This window comes from Neofelis nebulosa, chromosome 11 (assembly GCF_028018385.1).
Source record: "Neofelis nebulosa isolate mNeoNeb1 chromosome 11, mNeoNeb1.pri, whole genome shotgun sequence".
Taxonomy (NCBI): domain Eukaryota; kingdom Metazoa; phylum Chordata; class Mammalia; order Carnivora; family Felidae; genus Neofelis; species Neofelis nebulosa.
The window spans coordinates 79,205,955-79,227,038 of record NC_080792.1 but is presented as its reverse complement, the minus strand read 5'-3'; the positions used below and the strand labels follow the sequence as shown (position 1 = coordinate 79,227,038).

The following is a 21,084-nucleotide window of genomic DNA, read 5'->3' as shown; positions in this document are numbered from 1 at the left end:
TTTACCATAATAAAAGATTCTCATACACATTTCACATTTTGGGGGAAATAACCTCACCGAGTACTGTATACGTGCTCATGCTCAGTTGGAAACGGTTAACACTCAGTACTGAAGAAAAATCAGCTCAGGTGACGTGACAGCTAGCTGTTCCATAAACTTCTTTTTAATACAGAAATATTCAGTCTCCGTAGAGACTGTCAAAAATTGCCAATGCCGACTATATTTCAAGTCGTCATGGCGGGGTATTGGGAAAAGTTTTCAATTAGCAATAATCGCGCCTCGGATAAACCTCATTGGCTACGATACTGCCACTGCGCAAAGCTGGAGATTGTAAGCACGCACCCTGCTCCCCCACAGATGACAACCACCTTTACAGTGAGGGTGGGCGACTCCAGGCGAATTCGTGTATACGATGCGTTCTGCTTCCAGCAATTATATTTAAGACTGGTCTGCACCCGAGGCTTCTTGTTGTTGGATCGACTCGTGTCGAATATTCAGATTTTGTAAGTTAGAGTGCATTCGCTGGGGATGCTGGGTAATCTTATGCAAATCGTCATGACACATCACAGAGATGACCAGGTTAAATGAATTTTGAGTTAAAAACCGTGAAAAAAAGTGATCAGTGGAAAGACAGGAAAAGCCAGAGTGAACCGAAAAAGGACCAGTAGCTACGTACTGACTACGTGGGCAACGGTCACAGCAAGTATTCGTGCAATGTCGGACGTCAGCCTGGCAAAAACAATACAGAATACAACACCAACAGCTGAGAGAACTAAGATACCACCAAAAGAAAGCAACTAACTGCGAACTACATTCCTGCCTCCAAAATAAAGACGAGAAAAAAAACAACTTCGAAAAAACAGAAAACTAGAAATCACTTGTCATTTCCCACCCCCTAAACCAGAGAAACAAAACACAAAACTCTTTTTTTTGTACTGAAACGGTCAGTCTCCGTAGAGACTGTCAAAAATTGCCAATGCCGACTATATTTCAAGTCGTCACGGCGGGGTATTGGGAAAAGTTTTCAATTAGCAATAATCGCGCCTCGGATAAACCTCATTGGCTACGATACTGCCACTGCGCAAAGCTGGCGAGCAACGCCCCCTACTCATCATCCCCAATAGGCAAGCTTCCCATTACAGAAAAGTGATTTTTGAGTCGTACTGGAAAATGACCAATTGTTCTTTGTTTAAAAATTATACAAACATATGAATATCTCTTGAAAATGCCTGAGCTGTTTCTAAGGATTTCGTTTCTTGATTTCACTTAACTAAGCTTTGATGGAGCCTGAAGCAAAGCATTATGGGAGAGAAATATGCTAATAACTTAATTCATAGAATGAATTGCGGCAGATGAAAATGGGCTGTATCAGCATGCTGTTCCCTTGGCTCCCGATTCACAGCGTAACTATCTTCTCCAAAATAGTGTTTTTAAAAAAATTGTGGTAAACTATACGTAATAGAAAATGTACCATTCCAACCATTTTTAAGTATACAGTTCAGTGGCATTATGTACATTGTTTGCAACCATTATCACCATACCTCTCCAGAACTTTTTCATCATCCCAAACCGAAATTCTGTACCTATTAAACACTAACTCCCTTTCCTATTTCTCCCTCTCCCAACCCCTAGAAACTTCTATTCTACTTTCTGTCGCTGAATTTGACTCCAGTAGGTACCTCATATAAGCGAAATCACACTATTTGACTTTTGGCCTCTGACTTTTTTTTTTTTTTTTAAGTTTATTTATTTAAGTAATAATACTTAATACCCCAGTCATGGCGCGGGTCTCAGGACCCCGAGATCAAGAGTTGTATGCTCTTCCGACTGAGCCAGCCAGGCGCCTGTCTGGCTTATTTCATAATGTTTTAAGGTCTATCCATGTTGTAGTATATATATCAGAATTTCATTCCTCTTTATGGCTGATATTCTATTGTATGGAATTTAATTATCCATCCATTATTCTATGAATCTGCTTCGTTTCCATCTTTGGCTTTCGTGAGCAATCCTTCTACAAACAGTGGCATACAAATATCCATCTGAATCCTTGTTTTCAATTCGTTTCTGTACATAGTTGGAAGGGGAATTTCTGGGTCATATGGTAATTCTTTCTTTCTTTTTTTTAAGAATTCTTTTTTTAATCCCAAAGGGTTTTCTGTTGGACACCTTAATTCAGAGGAGATAGGCTGGAAAAGGCGATTTTCATAGAAATGTTCACAGTTCACGAAGTTTGAAGTAACTTTCGCTCCCACTGCCTGTTTTTCCCTTGACAAATGGAAAGCTGTCAGAAACCTATATTCAGACTTCTTTCATCCCTGAACTATAGTCTCCAAAATACTTTTGGTTTTTGCTACTCATTAAGATGTAAATAGTCTCTAAGAAAATTACATTTCCCCCAACATTTTATTTTTTTTTTTATTAAAAAAATTTTTTTTTAACATTTATTTTATTTTTGAGACAGAGAGAGACAGAGCATGAACGGGGGAGGGTCAGAGAGAGGGAGACACAGAATCTGAGACAGGCTCCAGGCTCTGAGCAGTCAGCACAGAGCCCGACGCGGGGCTCGAACTCACATACCCAGAGATCGTGACCTGAGCCGAAGTCGGACGCTTAACCAACTGAGCCACCCAGGCGCCCCTTCCCCAACATTTTATTATAAAATATTTCAAACATGAGGGGCACTTAGCTGGTTCGGTCTGTGGAACATGTGACTCTTAATCTGGGGGTTGTAAATTCCAGCCCCAGGTTGGGTGTAGAGATTACTTATTTTGGGGAAAGAGAGAAAGTGTGTGTGTGCACTTGCACAAGCCGGGGGAGGGACAGAGAGAGAGAGGAGAGAGAATCCCAAGCAGGCTCTGTGCTGAAGCCAACTTGATCTCACAGTTTGGTTCCATGAGATCATGACCTGAACCGAAATCAAGAGTCAGAGGCTTAACTGACTAAACCACCTAGGTGGCCCTAGGGTGACTTAAAATCTAGAGATTATTTAAAATCTTAAAAAAAAAATTCAAACATGAAACGTTCAAAGAAAGTATTCCTCAGTGATCATTCATATAATCATCATCTAGGTGAGAAAATGACAACTTTAAAAGACCTATTTGATGCTGATGTGTAGCTTTTTTTCCCCCCCACAGCCATAACTGCCAGGGTAGGAAAAATTATCAAGAAAAAAAAAAAAGTCTAGTAACTTGATTAATTTTATATTATTTTACTTTGATCCAATCAAGGACGTAGTCATGAATTCTTGGTATGGTGACACTGTGTGTTTTACCAGCTGTCTTGGATGACTTCATCCTCCACGGATGACTTTCCAGCACTAAGAAAAATTGAAAAGTCAGCTAACTTCTCCCAGGAACATGAGATTTGGGGGGGCCTAAAAGCACAATAGTTCTGTATTAGTCAGTCTCTCAATTAACGATGTTCATTCTACTTGGCAAACTGAAAAAAACAACATGAGTTTGAAATTTTTCTTAATAAACTTGGGGTGGGGGGAGAAAATGTCAGGGTTTTGGCATTTTAATAGGTTTTGATCCAATACCCATATGTGCAGGAAATATTCCTGATTGCAATTTTTTTGACTTAGTAAAAATTTCCAGTCTACATTTTGGTCCTTTCTTTCAGCCAATGTGGTCAGGTTAACTAAGGCACAAAAAACCTGTCATGTCAGGTGATTGTCCCAGCAGTGTGACCTATCTGAGTTGTGTAGGTATTGCTCCCAAACTCCTAAACTGGGTGACTTTACAGATATTTACCTCCACACATTCAGTGAGAGGATCAGGAGTCAAACTCTGACTCCAGCTTCCACAATACACTTCTGGGCTTCAGTTTATCTTAAAACAGGGGAAGTAGCTCCTTAGGTGGTCTTCAAGGTTCCAGTAAGCTGCCCTTTGATTGATGTTCTAAAACACAAATTGATTGATGTCTTATTTAGGTGATGCTACAGAACAGTGGTTCTCATTATTAAAAACATTAGAAACAACTGGGAAGTTTGTAAACCGTCTTGATGCCCAGGCATCTCCCCAGACCAATTAAATCAGAATCTCTGGGAGTGAGACCTGGGCACTGTGTTGGTTAATGTAATAAAACCACAAAAGAGAATAAAGAAAATTGGAGAAGCCAAGTGAGTAAACACATTATTCCTTGTATATTATCTGTGGCTTTAGTTTTTCATATAAACTGCAAAAACATGAATTTTTCAGATATTAATGTATTTCTTCACACCCCACAACAAGGTGGGAAATTGATTTCCTCACAGTGAGTGCAAAGGATCATAATCACTGAAGTTCAGTATGAGTCTAATCTAGATACATTATTAAAGCTTCTATCTTAACAATGAATTCGTAACTTAGTACTGTTTAGATATACTATTTTGCACTGAGCACACTCGTCTTCAAACTCTAACAACTTCTCTCAAAGGGACACTAACATGTTGGCTTAGGAGACAGCGGGCACATTTCGCTCCTGTGAATGTTCAACACCTCTAACCAGGAAAGGCAGATGGGGGCGCTACCACACAATCTGGATCCCTCATCTGTGACACCCAGAGGATTGTGGGACTTGTAGTTTTCCTGGCATCATTTCTGCCTCCTGGACTGCATTTCCCAAAATGCAAAAGGAGTCAGCTCGTCGCGTCGTCAGACGTAAAGTGTTCTTTAAGGTGTGGAAGGTAAGTGTTGTGTGGGGGTTGCAGGTTTCTAGACGTTGTGAATTTGTTGTGAGGGATTCTATATAAACTTTTTGCCCTTTAGTAGTACCTGGCAGAGAGCAGCTGTTCCAGTATAGCGGGTTTTCAGCGATTTTCCCGAGCCCTTTGGTCTCAGGAATCCAGACTGTATTTGTTCAGCGGTTCAAGCGTTGCTGTGGATTTCTAGAGAAATCGGGGTCCTGAAACTAGATCTGGAAAGCCAGGCATAAAATAATGTTTACATATGAGGTGCGTGTCACTAGAGAATTTCTGCATTATGTTAAATAATACGTCAAAGCTTTGTTAGAATGTCGTGTTTGCAATTGAGGGTAAACTAAAAGAATATGGGGAAAGTAGAATAAAAGATGTGCATGTGCTTAGTTACAGTAATAAAGCCAAAAGCCATAAAAATCAAAAGTCAGAAAAGTCTGAGCGGCAACTGCATCAACACTTGGCATACTGGAATTCAAATATGCTTCTTAGCTTATGAAGAAATATTTCTGATTTATAAAATAGGAAGTAGGTTTATGGAACACACGGTTTCCCAAGGGATGGTAGTAACTAAAATTGTAAGTGTATTCCTCTGAGGGAGACGTCTTTAGATGTAGACATAGATGGAATAACAATTCCCTATTAAAAGATTTAAAAGAGGGGCGCCTGGGTGGCTCAGTCGGTTGAGCGACCGACTTTGGCTCAGGTCATGATCTCACGGTTTGTGAGTTCGAGCCCCGCGTCGGGCTCTGTGCTGACAGCTCAGAGCCTGGATGCTGCTTCTGATTCTGTGTCTCCCTCTCTCTCTCTGCCCTTCCCCCACGCATGCTCTGTCTCTCTCTGTCTCAGAAATAAATAAACATAAAAAAAAAAGATTTAACGTGTTTTTTTTATTTTTTATTTTATTTATTTTTGGGACAGAGAGAGACAGAGCATGAACGGGAAAGGGGCAGAGAGAGAGAGGGAGACACACAGAATTGGAAACAGGCTCCAGGCTCCGAGCCATCAGCCCAGAGCCTGACGCGGGGCTCGAACTCACAGACCGCGAGATCGTGACCTGGCTGAAGTCGGACGCTTAACCGACTGCGCCACCCAGGCGCCCCATAAAAAAAAAAAAAAAAAAAAAAGATTTAAAAGATATCGGGAGTAAGCTATTATTCTTTTGAAGTTTATAAGAAGTTTATTTCTGACCAGCCAGGTTTTATTGGGACAGACAGAATAGGTCTTATGTTATGCTAGAGTCCTGCTTTACCAATTTTTATTTTACACTCCCTTTTTAAAATCCACATTTTTTTAGAGTCCCTTCCACCATTTTTTAAATAAACCAAAATGTACAGTTTTTCTTGAATGCAAAAAGTCTTGGAAGATTCACCAACCATTTTAAGTTAATTTCCATCTGATGGCCAAGCATAGTAGACCTCTGGTTGTAGGTTCTTAAGAGGTCAAGAAGACAAGATTGGCTTGGGTTGTTATGCAATAGTCCAGTGTGGCGACAAGATTTTATTTTGTGGAAGGTATTAGAAATTCTTGACCAAAACAAATTTTTAAAAAGATATAAAAAGGGAGCCTTGTTGTTTCAGGTCGGACTTCATGGGACTCAGGGGAGGTGGGCCGGAATCAGTTTTTCCTGGTGAAGGCCAATTGTTAGACATTTAGGAACTTGCTAGCCAGTTGTTAAACCATTGGTAGCCTGAAACTGGCCATGATGGGATTATTTTCTCATATCTTTTTGTGGGGATAGTGGGGGAGAAGGTAGTACACCCCTGGCAAGGGTCAGTTTACTCTATAAGCCTGGAGCCCCAGTGTTCAGTACATTCTTGAGTTCTCACATCCTGAGCTAACTCACACCCTCCCAAATTCTGCAAAAGATTGATTTGGATTACAAAGTAAGGTTATAAATACACTCTAGGTGTGTGTTGGGGGGTGGGGGAGGGGGCGGGGAGGAGGCTGCACCTTTCCAGGGAAAGATATTCTTGTTTACTTGGGGGGCCCATCCTTTAAGATACTGAAGTCACTGATTAATTCATTATTTGTAGGTTGTTCAGATAAGCATGCAATCTGCCACCAGAAGTAGTATGGTCTGGATGGAGAGTCTTCTTAGATTATGCAAAAACCTGTACTCCTCTCTGATACATTTTCTTAAACCTAGATTTTGTCTTCAAGAGGACAGTATTATGTGCAATGCTAACAAATTCCTACTCCCCAGTCATTTCTCAATATCATGCTGTTGGCTCTCATCACCCATCCCATAAATATTTCAGTGTACAACTTTGCTGATTATCAGATACCTTTTGGGTTGTCAGCTTATAGGTATAAATTGGATGAGTTTTGAAATCTCATCAGTAACCTCCCAAATCCCATTTAGGGTGGACTATTTGGGGGAAATGACAGTGCTACCCAAGCTTTTCTTTATTTGCAATTCCTTCCTTACAGTTAGTCCATATATTTTTAGGCTAAGTTTAGTTCTTGTTTATCTCTGTATTGTTGATAATCATGTACCCTTGCTTTTATTTTTGTTTAGATCCAGGGCAACATGAGGGAGGCATACTTTTAAGTTACCTATCCTAGTTCACTTTGTACATTTAATTTCAAATATGTTTTCTTCAAATACTATATGACTGCTGATAGGGTCCAGATATTAGAGTTTTATCTACCTTTAAGGTGAAACATTCCACATTTTAGCTTCTCTTCAAAGTACTCCATTCTTTTTTTCCCCTCACTTTTCAGATCATATCTCTTACACCTTTAAAGTATTCAAAAGATATAAGCATTGTTACTTTATCTCATAGCTTTTGTCATTTCTGCACTACCACTATCCTAGGCACACTAGGACATCTATTTTTGAGAGAGAGAGAGAGAGAGAGAGCACACGCAGGGGAGGGGCAGAGAGAGGGAGACACAGAATCCGAAGCAGGCTCCAGGCTCTGAGCTGTTAGCACAGAGCCCGACATGGGGCTTGAATTCATTATCCATGAGAGCATGACCTGAGCCCAAGTCAGACGCTTAACCAACTGAGCCACCCAGGCACTTCTGTTGTTTCTTTTTTAAAGTTTATTTATTTATTCGGAGAGAGAGAGAGGGAGAGAGAGCAAGTGGGGAAGGGGCAGAGAGAGACGGGGAGAGAGAGAATCACAAGCAGGCTCAGCACCACCAATGCAGATCCTGAGTCAGGGCTTGAACTCACGAACCGTGAGATTGTGACCTGAGCCAAAGTTGGACACTTAACCGACTGAGCCACTCAGGTGCCCTATATAAAAATTTTTTTATTGTGGAGATAGAATAATATAACGAACCCCATTCACAGACATATCACCCAGCTTCAAAAATAAACAACTCTTGGCTAATCTTGTTTCATTTATACAGTATATTTCTTTTTTTTTTTTTTTTTTTAATTTTTTTTTTTCAACGTTTTTTATTTATTTTTGGGACAGAGAGAGACAGACCATGAACGGGGGAGGGGCAGAGAGAGAGGGAGACACAGAATCGGAAACAGGCTCCAGGCTCCGAGCCATCAGCCCAGAGCCTGACGTGGGGCTCGAACTCACGGCCCGCGAGATCGTGACCTGGCTGAAGTCGGACGCTTAACCGACTGCGCCACCCAGGCGCCCCTATACAGTATATTTCTATCTACTCTGCCCCCTCTATATTATTTTGAAATAAATCCTCCCAGACATATCATCTCACCCAAATATTTCAGTCTGTAACTTCTATAGGATGAAGACTTTTAAAAAAATCACAATACCATTTGTCATACATAAAACACTTCTTTAAATATGTATTTTTTAAATTTCCTAAAGCAATCTCTAAGACCACCATGGTGCTTGAACTCACAACCTTGATATCAAGAGTTGCATGCTCTACTGACTGAGCCAACCAGAAGCCCCCATACGTAAAAAACAATAATTTCTTTTTTTTATTAAAAAAAAATTTTTTTTAATGTTTATTTCTGAGACAGAGACAGAGCACAAGTGGGGGAGGGGCAGAGAGAGAGAGGGAGACACAGAATCCGAAGCAGGCTCCAGGCTCCGAGCTGTCAGCACAGAACCTGACGCGGGGCTCGAACTCACAAACCATGAGATCATGACCTGAGCTGAAGTCGGTCACTCAACCGACTGAGCCACCCAGGCGCCCCCAAAACAATAATTTCTTAATATCAAACATACAGTTAATGTTCAATTTTCCAATTATTAGTGTTGTAAAGTTCCAGATAAGGCCCACAGATTACATTTGGTTGGTATGTCTTTAAAGCTCTTTAATCTATCATTCCCCCTTCAGATCTACTTCTATCTCTTGCAGTTTATTTGTTGAAGAAGCTGATTTTTCTGTCCTGTAGAGTTTCCCATGGCCTGAACTTCATGGATGGACCGATGATATCATCTAACATTGCTTTGGTCTCTGTATTTCCTATAAATTGTTAAACTCTAGAGACTTGATCACTGTCGAGTTCAATTTTTTTTTTCTCCCAAGACCACATCTTGAGGCGTGGTGTGCTCTTCCATGGAGAGTCTAGTCTGGTATTCTCTCTCTTCCTAATGTTGAAATTGGAGGAAGTTGTTGATGTTTGATGCCTATATGCTGCCTTTGCTTTTCGGCTATAAATGAGATAATCACCTCACACCTGACAGAATGGCTAAAATCAAAGACAAGAAATAAGTAGTGTGGGTGAGGATGTGGAGAAAAAGGAACCCTTGTGCACTATTTGTGGGGATGCAAGCTAGTGCAGCCACTGTGGAAAACAGTACAGAGTTTCCTCACAAAATTAAAAATATAATTACTCCATGATCCAGTAATTCTACTACTGGATATTTACCCAAGGAAAACAAAAACACTAATTTGGAAAGATATATGCACCTCTATGTTTATTAAAGCATTATTTATAATAGCCAAGATATGGAAGCAACCCAAGTGTCCATCTATAGATTAATGGATAAAGATGTCAGCACACACACACACTCATGCGCACACACACACTCACTCCACACACGAGTATTACTCAGCCTTAAGAAGGATATCTTGGGGCGCCTGGGTGGCTCAGTTGGCTAAGCATCTGACTTCGGTTCAGGTCATGATCTCACAGTTGGTGAGTTCGAGCCCCGCGTCGGACTCTCTGCTGACAGCTCAGAGCCTGGAGCCTGCTTCAGATTCTGTCTCCCTTTCTCTCTGCTCCTCTCCTGCCCATGCTCTGTCTCTATCAAAAGTAAATAAACATTAAAAAAATTATTAAAGGGGCGCCTGGGTGGCGCAGTCGGTTAAGCGTCCGACTTCAGCCAGGTCACGATCTCGCGGTCCGTGAGTTCGAGCCCCGCGTCGGGCTCTGGGCCGATGGCTCAGAGCCTGGAGCCTGTTTCCGATTCTGTGTCTCCCTCTCTCTCTGCCCCTCCCCCGTTCATGCTCTGTCTCTCTCTGTCCCAAAAATAAATAAAAACCGTTGAAAAAAAAATTTTTTTTTAAATTATTAAAAAAAGAAGGATATCTTGCTATTTGCAACAACATGGATGGATGTAGAGGATATAATGCTAAGTGAAATAAGTCGGACAAATACCACATGATTTCACTCGTGGAATTTAAGGAAAAAAAAACCACAAATGAACAAAGAAAAGAGATAAGCAAAAAAACAGACTCTATTAAAAACATTTTTAGTTTATTTTGAGAGAGAGCGCATGTGAGTGCATGAGTGAGTCGGGGAAGGAGCAGAGAGAGTGAAAGGGAGAGAGAGAGAATCCCAAGCAGGCTCCTCACTGCTAGTGCAGAGCCCAACAAGGGGCTTGAACCCACAAACCGTGAGACCATGACCTGATTGAAATCAAGAGTTGGACACTTAACCCACTGAGCCACCCAGGTGCCCCGAAACCCGTTTTTTAAAAAAAAATGTCTATTTATTTTTGACAGAGAGAGAATGTGAACATGTGTCGGGGAGGGACAGAGAGAGAGCGACAGAGGATCCCAAGCAGATTCTGCATGGAGAGTCCAATGCAGGGCTAGAACTCATGAACTGCAAGATCATGACCTGAGCTGAAGGCAGACACTTAACTGACTGAAGCCACCGGGCACCCCAAAAACAGACTCTTAAATATAGAGAACAAACTGGTGGTTGCCATAGGCGAAGTGGGTGAGGGGATGGGTGAAATAGGTGAAGGGGATTAAGCATGTACTTCTAGTAATGCACCTGCAACTAATATAATACTATATGTTAATTATCCTTGAATTTTAAAAAAGCCTAAGGGAAAGACTAAAAAAAATAATAAAGTTCTGATGCATCTTCTAGTCCCTGGCAACTACTAATTTACTTTCTGTCTCTATATATTTGTGTATTTTAGAAATTTTATATAAGTGGAATCATATAGTATTTGTCCTTTTGTGACTGACTTCTTACACTTAGCATAATGTTTTTGATGTTTATCCATATTATAGCATATATCAGAACTTTATGCTTATAGGTAAATTTCCTTATATGGATAGACCCCATTTTGTTTATCCATTCATCAGTTGATGGCTGCCTTACTTTTGTTTTTGTTTTGGGGGTCTTTTTTTTTTTTAATTTAAATTTTAGTTAACATGAAGTGCAATATTGGTTTCAGGAGAATTCAGTGATTTATCAGTTACATACAACACCCAGTGCTCATCACAAGTGTCCTCCTTAATACCCATTACCCATCTAGCCCATTTCCCACCCACCTCCCTCCATCAATCCATAGTTTGTTTTCTATCATTAAGTGTCTCTTGTGGTTTGTTGGGGTGCCTGGGTAGCTCAGTCGGTTAAGCGTCTGACTTCAGCTCAGGTCATGATCTGGTAGTTCTTGAGTTCAAGCCCCGAGTCAGGCTTTATGCTGACAGTTCAGAGCCTTAAGCCCATTTCAGATTCTGTGTCTCCCTCTCTCTCTCTCTGCCTCTCTCCCACTCATGCTGTCTCTCTCTCCTGCAAAAATAAATATTAAAAAAAATTTTTTTAGGGGCACCTGGGTGGCTCAGTTGGTTAAGCATCCAGTTTTGACTCAGGTCATGATCTTGTGGTCTGTGAGTTCAAGCCCCGCGTCGGGCTCTGTGCTGACAGATCGAGCCTGGAGCCTGTTTCAGATTCTGTGTCTCCCTCTCTCTCTGACCCTCCCCCATTCATGCTCTGTCTCTCTCTGTCTCAAAAATAAATAAACTTAAAAAAAATTTTTTTTTTAAATTTTTAATGTTTATTTATTTTTGAGACAGAGAGAGAGAGAAAGAGAGAGAGACAGTGTGGGAGTGGGGGAGGATCAGAGAGAGAGAAAGAGAGACAACAGAATCCAAAGCAGACTCCAGGCTCTGAGCTGTCAGCACAGAGCCCGATGCAGGGCTTGAACTTACAAGACTTGGTATCATGACCTGAGCCGAAGTCAGAGACCCAACTGACTGAGCCACCCAGGCACCCCTAAAAAAAAAAATTTTTTTTAAGAGTCTCTTGTGTTTGTTTCCCTCTCTTCTTTTTTTCCTCCCCCTTCCTTTAGGTTCATATGTTTTATTTCTTAAATTCCACAAATAAGTGAAATCATATGGTATTTTTTTCTGATTGACTTATTGTGCGTAGCATAATACATTCTAGCTTCATCCACGTCATTGCAGATGGCAAGATTTCATTCTTTTTTAAAAGTTTATTTATTTATTTGAGAGAGAGGGGGACATGCACAAGCATGGGAGGGAGGGAGAGAGAGAAGGAGACAGAGAATCCCAAGCAGGCTCTGCGCCAGCAGAGCTCAATCTCACAAACTGTGAGATCATGACCTGAGCTGAAATCAAGAGTCAGACACCTAACTACTGAGCCACCCAGGTGCCCCAAGATTTCATTCTTTTTGATGACTGAGTAATATTCCATTATGTATACATACCACATCTTTATCCATTCATCAGTTGATGGACATTTGGGCTCTCTCCATAGTTTGGCTACTGTTGATAATGCTGCTATAAACACTGGGGTGCACGTACCCCTTAAAATCTGTCTTTTTGTATCCTCTGGGTGAATACCTAATAGTGCAATTGCTGGATCATAGGGTAGTTCTGTTTTTAGTTTCAGCTACCTTAGTTTTATTTATATAGATATCATATACTATAAATATTATATCTATATATTTATATGTATTTTATATATTATATTACATATAAAACATTTTTTTAATATTTATTTTTGAGAGCAAGAGAGAGAGAGAGAGTGCAAGCAGGGGAGGGGCAGAGAGAGAGGGAGACACAGAATCCAAAGCAGACTCCAGGCTCCATGCTGTCGGCACACAGCCTGACGCGGGGCTCGAACCCACAAACTATGAGATCATGACCTGAGCCAAAGTAGGACACTTAACTGACTGAGCCCCCCAGGTGCCCCTACATATATATATATATATATATATATATATATATATATATATATATATATATATATATTTTAATGTTTATTTTTGAGAGAGAATGCAAGCAGGGGAGGGGTGGGGTGGGGGACAGAGGATCTGAAGTGGGCTCCGCACTGACAGCAGTGAGTCCATGTGGGGCTCGAACTCATTAACTGCGAGATTGTGACCTGAGCCGAAGTCAGACGCTCAACAGACTGAGCCACCCAGGTGCCCTTTGGCGGCCTTAGTTTTTAAAATTTGTTTTCTCCCATCAGGTTTCTTTCTCTCTAGAACAAAGATGAATTGTAGGTGGACTCTCAGGGCAGCGAAAGGCCGCTGGATGGTGAACATCAGCCAGCAGTGCTCACATGGATCCATTGGGTTATTTGTGCCACCGAGTCCACCTCTAGACCCTGAGAAGATCAGAGAGTTACAGCGCTTCATCACCCTGTCCAAGAGACTCCTAGTGATGACTGGGGCAGGAATCTCCACTGAGTCGGGGATCCCAGACTACAGGTCAGAAAAGGTGGGACTCTATGCCCGCACTGACCGGAAACCCATCCAGCATGGGGATTTTCTACGGAGTGCTCCAGTCCGCCAGCGGTACTGGGCAAGAAACTTTGTCGGCTGGCCTCGGTTCTCCTCCCTCCAGCCTAACCCTGCACATTGGGCCTTGAGCAACTGGGAGAGACTCGGAAAGCTGTACTGGTTGGTGACCCAAAATGTGGATGCCTTGCACACTAAAGCAGGGAGTCAGCGCCTGACAGAACTCCATGGATGCATGCACAGGTGCAGAAAGGTCTAAATAGTGTGAATGCAGAAATGTGAGCTCCATGAGAGCAAGGACCTTGGCTGTCTTGACCACTTTGTCCTCATTAGATCTTGAGAAAAGGATTTGGGAGCAAGTTGTTTATTTTGGAGTTGATCCCAGCAAACTCATTGAGGGAGTGGGGAAATGAAACAGGGTAGGCAAGAAAAGTCAAGAAAAGGGCATGTTAATGAATGGGTTGCTGCTTTGGGGAGCTGGAACTCAATCCTTTGAGGGGCCCTCTGTCTGGAGCATACTTCAGAATTGTCTCACTGAAAGTTGAGGAAGCTTGGGCATTTATCTACCATGTCCCATCCTTTAACGGTTGAGGGTCTTTCTAGGGGAATTAACTCCCTAACACTGACTCTGCAACTCCTTGGCCAGTAAACCCCCTAAGCAAGAGAGATGCAAGAAGTTGCTTATAAGAGAACTGTGTACAAGTGGCTGTAGGGTGTCTTGAGGGGACTATGAGCAAAGCACCAACAGCATAGTCTATAAGCTGGTGGATCTCTGATGCCTGGACACATAGAACACAGTACAGCCTGGCAAATAGAACCCAGTAAATATTGATGGAATGAACACATGTAGCCCTGGAAATAACCTGAAGCTAACTGGAGACCATTTCCTTATTATTAAGCCCCAGAGATCCTCCTGCCAATCATAAAATATTTATCGGGTGCCACAACGTGTGGTGTGCTATTGGTGGTGTGGAAGGGTCAAAACCAAAGAGCATAAAACATGCTCTACTTTATATGTGAGAACTTTGTAATCTCCTGGGGGTGGGGGGGATCCAAAAATAACATGTTTAACAACAGACAATTCCATATGTGATTGTTAAATTATGTGGTCCGTGATAGACCTGCTTTAGAGGTTCAGAGAAACAGATTTAGTAAAGCTTCGAGTAATCGGTCAAGCTTTTATGGGAAAGGTGGGGCTTGAGTCTGGCTCAGGTCTGACTGAACAAAAGAGGGGAGAGGGCTTTCTAAATGAAGAGGATTTGTAGAGCCCAGAGGAGTCTGGCCTGGCCTCTGTGGAGACTACTGTGAAATCAGATTGTCTGGAAAGGCTAGACCCAAATCATGGGTGCATCTGAAAATAGTACAGTGCAATTTGGGTCTTTTGTGAGAGACCAAAAGGGACTATTAGTGGTTTCTGAGCAAGAAAGCAATGTGATAAAAATAGCATTTGAGGAAAGCCACACAGGATTAGAGAGTGTGGCTCAGGGAGGTCAGCCTGAAGGACCCAGATCAAGGTGGTATCAGGGGAATTTGAGAGCTAATGATGGCCCTGGCCCCATTAAACTTTTCTTTTCCTGATGAAAGTTCCAAATCTTCCCAATAAGAAAGTAGTATAATGAACTCCCATGTACCATCACTCAGATACAAAAATTATATCATGTCTACTTTACCTCCCCCCCCCCCCCCGGCTGGTCTCTTAAAATAACTGCTATTTATTGAGTGGCTCCTGTCTATAAGCAGGAGCCTATAGACTCCTAGGTGGAGTCTAGGTGGTGGCCATAGCACAGTGGTCAAAGGATTCAAAGTTCTTGCCCTCACACGAACTCACGATTAAGGAAGTGAGGAGAGAAACGAGTCACTGGGTTAGGACACCGAGGGGAAGAGTGTTTTAGAGGGACGGTGGTGATGGACAGCAACAATCACCCTGGAGGAGGAGAGGGAGGGAGGAAAAGCACCGGTTTGGGCACTAAGGAAGTCATTTGGTAAAGCATTTGCAGTTGCACTAAGGATAAAAATGAGCCAACAGGTTAAGCAGGCCGTGTAAGTAAGGAAAGCAGAGGTACACTGCTTGTTCTAGAGTTGGCAGTAGGAGGAAGGTAAGGAATGGTGGTAGTTAACATGAGAAGGTATTCCTACCTTGGGGGAAAGACTGGGTGCTAGAAACAGTGAACAGTGTTGGAGGAGCTACAACTGGTTGGGGATGAGATGTTTTTGGCAGCTTCATGCCTTCTCGGGGCCAGTTGTTCAGTCAGCCTCTTCTTTGGTTTCAGGGTCCTTTGCTTGAACTGTGGTGAACAGATTCCCCGGGGGGTGTTACAAGAGCGTTTTGAAGCTCTGAACCCCACCTGGAGTGCGGAGGCCCATGGCCTGGCTCCTGACGGCGACGTCTTTCTCACAGAGGAGCAGGTACGGAGCTTTCGGGTCCCGTCCTGCCGATGTGGAGGCCCCCTGAAACCAGATGTCGTTTTCTTCGGGGACACAGTGAACCCTGACAAGGTTGACTTTGTGCACAGGCGTGTAAAAGAAGCTGACTCCCTCTTGGTAGTGGGATCATCCTTACAGGTATCTGACTTGGTCAGGGTGGGAATGGCCCCTTTTGCGGGCTGGAGAGCCCTGGAGAGGCTCCCTGTTAGGTTTACCTCTAACTGCATTGAGAGTTCTTACCTGTGTCTTTTCCTTGTAAGGTTTACTCTGGTTACAGGTTCATCCTCACTGCCCGAGAGAAGAAGCTCCCAATTGCAATACTTAACATTGGGCCCACACGGTCAGATGACTTGGCGTGTCTGAAACTGGATTCTCGCTGCGGAGAACTGCTGCCTCTAATAGACCCCTGCTGACCACAGTCTGATGCTCCTGAGTCAGAAACTGGGACTTTCACTTGAATCCTGCTATTAAAGGTAAATGCTTTCCTAGATACTGATTCCAGTTCCCATTCAACCAAGAGCACTGACAAAATAGGCAGCTTGGGGCGCCTGGGTGGCTCAGTCGGTTGAGTGTCCGACTTTGGCTCAGGTCATGATCTCGCAATCTGTGGGTTCAAGCCTCGCATCGGGCTCTGGGCTGACAGCTCAGAGCCTGGAGCCTGCTTCGGTTTCTGTGTCTCCTTCTCTCTCTGCCCCTCTCCCACTTGTGCTCTGTCTCCCTCTGTCTCTCAAAAATAAATAAATGTAAAAAAATAAAAATAAAAATAAATAGGCGTCTTAATGTATGGCCACTAGTAATTAAAACTAATTCTTTAATGTGCATTAAGCTACAGTGTTTGAAAGATATTTATTTTCCAGCTCTATGCACACAGCTATTTAGAAGGTTTCAAAATCTACCACTGCTTTTTTTCTTGTTTTTAAATAACAGCTTTTCACACTTTCAAAGTATACAATTAAGCTTTTAGTACACTCACAAAGTTATACATGACTCACAGCTGTCTTAATTCCAGAATATTTTCATCATCCCAGGAAGAAAGCTTGTAGCCATCAGCAGTCACTCCACCCTCCCCAACCCCTCCGCTTCTCCCTACCCTGGCAATAGCTAGTCTGTTTCTGCTTATGCTAGACATTTCACAGAAGATGTGGCCTCTTGTGTCTGGCTTCTCCACTTGGCGTAATAGTTTCAAGGTTCGTCCATATTGTAGCATGTATTGGTACTTTTATATCTATTTTAATCTATGGATACAACCACTTAAAAAAATAAAAAGCTTTGGGGCACCTGGATGGCACAGTCGGTTGAACAGCTGACTCTTGACTTTGGCTCAGGTCATATCCCAGGGTCATAGCATCGAGGCTCAGGTCGTGCTCTGCGCTGAGCTTGCTTGGGATTCTTTCCTCTCTGCCCCTCTCCCTCGCTCACACTCTCTCTCTAAAAAAAATAAATAAGTAAAATAAAAAGCTTTATTGAGATAGTTCACAAACCACACAGTTTATTCATGTAATATGTACAATTCAGTAGTTTTTAGCATATTCTAAGGGAAGTACAACCACTTTTTAAAAAAGCGACCTTAATTTTTAGTTTTAGGTTCACAGCAAAACTGAGCAGTAAATACAAAGGGTTCCAATATGCCCCTTGTCCCTATACACTCACACAGTATTAACATTTGATTCACCTACTGAAGGACAACTTGGTTGTTTCCAAGTTTTGGGCAATTATGAATAAAGTCGCTGTAAATACTAAGGAGCAAGACTGCTGGATCATATGATAAAAGTTTGTGTAGTTTTGTATGCAATTGCCAAACTGCCTTCCAAAGTGGCTGTCCCATTTTGCATTCCCGCCAACGAATGAGAGTTCCTGTATAACCACCTATTAAAAGTCATTTTGGGGGCACTTGGGTGGCTCAGTCGGTTGAGCATCTGACTCTTGGTTTCAGCTCAGGTCATGATCTCACAGTTCGTGCGTTTGAACCCCACGTCGGGCTCTTTGCTGACACCATGGACCCTGCTTCGGATTTACTGTCTCCCTCTCTCTCTGCCTCTCTCTCTCAAAGTAAATAAATAAACTTAAAAAAAAAAAACATTTTCATTGAAGTATACTATACAGAGTAGTGCATGTGTTATAAGTGGACAGTTTGACGAAGACATAAAGCATCTAGATCAAGGAACAGAATATTACTAGCACCAAGGAAGTCCCCTTAGTACAGACACTTAATTTTTTTTTCTTTAATGTTTATTTTTGAGAGTGTGTGAGTGGGAGAGGGGCAGAGAGAGAGAGGGAGACAAGGAATCCAAAATAGGCTCCAGGCTCCGAACTGTCAGCACAAAGCCCAACACAGGGCTCGAACCCACGAGCCATGAGATCATGATCTGAGCCAAAGTTGGATGCTCAACCAACTGAGCCACCCAGGAGCCCCTAGACACTTTTTAAAATTTTTTTTAAAATTTTTTAAATTTACACCCAAGTTAGCATATAGTGGAACAATGATTTCAGGAGTAGATTCCTTAATGCCCCTTAGCTGTTTAGCCCATCCCCCCTCCCACAACCCCTCCAGTAACCCTGTTTGTTCTCCGTATTTAAGAGTCTCTTGTGTTTTGTCCCCCTCCCTGTTTTTATATTATTTTTTGCTTCCCTTCCCTTGTGTTCATCTGTTCTTTGTCTTAAAGTCCTCATATGAGCAAAGTCATATGATATCTGCCTAGACACTTTTTAATATACTTTTTAGCTAGCTTATTACTAGAATAATATATATTATAGAATGTTTAGGTGATAACAGACAAGTAAAAAGAATATAATGCAAATTACCTATTATTCCACCACCTAGATAACCAAAGTTTAACATTCTGGTATAACTAAGTCTGTTTTTATGAAAGTCAAATCAAGCTGTGCATGTTTTCACTTAAGATATAGTGGCCCTCTTTACATATCCTAAATGCTGTGGTTTCTTGAATGGTAGGCTGATGTTCACAAATCATTTTCCCCCACCCACTCTCGGCTTATTCGGCATTAACTTGTTTCATTTCTTTCCAGATCCTTGAGGATTCCTCCCTCCTTCCTCCAACTAACTGCTCGCTGAGTGCAGCCTGTAGAGGGCAGCAAACCAGCATCTTTCTCCCAGCCTGCCTATGAACTGGGCAAGTTTCAGTCAGGCTGATGAAATTTGCCCCTGAAGAAAGACTTTTTCAAAGCAGCAGCTTCCATTGATAGGTAAACTGTTTTCGATTCCTTTTTATCTCACCAGGCAGAAGAAACGGCCTGGGGAAATACTTAGGCCAGAATGGTCTATGGAGCACTAAGCTGGAATCTCACTAATGTGGGGCTTGAGGGGAGAAGAAAAGGACTTAATTTAGAATTCCAAATGGTTAAATGTCTTTAACTGAAACATTCTGGTATATTTTTCTAAAAGATGAGCAATGGTATGAATGAATTTTTTATTAACTAAGGAATAAAGAAATCATTTGCACACCAGGTATGTGGGCTGTATGTTTATATTCTTTTTTTATTTTTTAAATTATTTTTTTAACATTTTTATTTATTTTTGAGAGACAGAGTAAGAATGAGCACGAGCAGGGGAGGGGCAGAGAGAGAGAGGGAGACACAGAATCCAAAGCAAGTTCCAAGCTCTGAGCTGTCAGCACAGAGCCCGATGCGGGGCTTGAATCCATGAACTGTGAGATCATGACCTGAGCCAAAGTCTGACACAACCAACTGAGCCACTCAGGCGCCCCTATATTCTTTTTTTTAATCAGCTAAAAGAGAATGAGGCTTTATGACATGGTTCTTTAAAGATTTCTGCTGGATTTCAGCTGCCAGATGAGACACTTGCCTCAAACCTGATGTGTAGAGAGGAAACTGAATTCCCAAGTGGGCTCTTAAGCTGATTTGTTTCTGCTGAGCAAGGCAGTAAGCCTTGTTTGATTATTGTGTTAGCCCGAAAGAATCATTGTACCAGGCTAAAGCTTTCAGCACAATCTCATCAAAAGTGAAGGGGATGAAAGAATCACAGCCTATTCTGGATAGTCTTTTGTCTAAAATTAGGGCAAGCAATACATGGTCATCCTGCACCTACCTAGGAAGTAAATTATAGTTACCTGGGATAATCTAAGAGCTTGAAACCAACAGAGTTCTTTTCATGTGCACAACTCTGTTTTCCCACAGTCATTAATTCTGAAGAGGTGTAAGGTTGTTGTAAATCTCATTCCAGCTTTTTTGCAGATGAATATCCTAAGGTGCTCGGGATCAGATTTGCTCAGTTACCAAGTCAGCACCAATAATTGTATTCAAATCTGGGTCTTTTGAATCTCAAGCCATTCTCACCACAATTTTGTCAATGGTTAATAACAGTAGTAAGGTACTAAGGCTACAAAGATACAACCTCTTGGCTTCAAGTGGCTCACAGAGAATGTGCTGTTCCCCCATTCTTATTCTCTACCAGAAAATGGCCAGATTCATGCACAGAATGGCAGAATGAGAGCAAATTAAGTCCATCCCTCCTCATTTTTATTTTGGAGGAACCTAAGGCCATACAGCATATTTTCAGAGCCAGGACTAGAATCCGAGACTTTCCTCCCAGTTCTTTTCTTCTTAAACAACAGCTTCTTATCTATCTGAAGATTATGGTTAGAAGTCAGCCTGAAGTAGAAGCCAGCAGTACAACCGGCCAAGGAGACCAGGAATGGTTAAAGTCCAGTAGTAAGGTTGCTAGGGAGGAAGGCAGGCTCTTTCCATCACCTAATGCTGACACAATTCATGAAACCAAGTCTTCAGGACCTTAGGAATGTTCATTTTGTTCATAGTTCTTCCTGAGCTGGAATTCTTCCCCAAAAATTTGTCCCAAGAGGAACTTGGCATTTCCTGAAGCTGATGCTTCTCATGTCTCTTCACTTTCCATCTTTTGCTTTTTACCAGCATGGCAGTCCTAATCCACCATAAGTATCCTCTGTTGGAATAACAAACCAACTGGTGGGTGCTATCAGTTTGTCACCACCCTGGTTATAGGCTTCTGACCACATAAGCCCAGCTTTGGGCATGACTTTCCTCAAATGCTTCCATGGCTCTGCTATCAGTTTTAGGAAATAGAAGTCACAAAGGCAAACA

At 42.0% G+C, this 21,084-nt stretch overlaps 1 protein-coding gene and 2 non-coding genes across 6 annotated transcripts; 1 reads left to right on the top strand and 2 right to left on the bottom strand.

Annotated features, from left to right (window-relative positions):
- Positions 1–182: 182 nt before the first annotated feature.
- Positions 183–323, bottom strand: LOC131490690 (U4 spliceosomal RNA). Its single transcript, XR_009251193.1, has one exon. It is a non-coding gene; the product is annotated as a U4 spliceosomal RNA (small nuclear RNA).
- A 625-nt stretch (positions 324–948) lies between these two features.
- Positions 949–1,089, bottom strand: LOC131490691 (U4 spliceosomal RNA). Its single transcript, XR_009251194.1, has one exon. It is a non-coding gene; the product is annotated as a U4 spliceosomal RNA (small nuclear RNA).
- A 3,472-nt stretch (positions 1,090–4,561) lies between these two features.
- On the top strand, positions 4,562–19,455 carry SIRT4 (sirtuin 4). Of its 4 annotated transcripts, none has more exons than XM_058691111.1 (5): positions 4,562–4,666; positions 13,296–13,809; positions 15,837–15,972; positions 16,251–16,463; positions 19,018–19,455. In XM_058691111.1, exons 2-4 carry the CDS (start codon positions 13,319–13,321, stop codon positions 16,401–16,403), a joined length of 780 nt encoding a protein of 259 aa, XP_058547094.1. In that variant the 5' UTR covers positions 4,562–4,666; positions 13,296–13,318; the 3' UTR covers positions 16,404–16,463; positions 19,018–19,455. The 4 variants fall into 4 exon arrangements, with proteins under 4 accessions (XP_058547094.1, XP_058547091.1, XP_058547093.1 ...); XM_058691108.1 differs by having other exon boundaries at positions 15,837–16,128; XM_058691109.1 differs by having other exon boundaries at positions 4,617–4,666; positions 13,312–13,809; positions 15,837–16,128.
- The last annotated feature ends 1,629 nt before the right edge of the window (positions 19,456–21,084 follow it).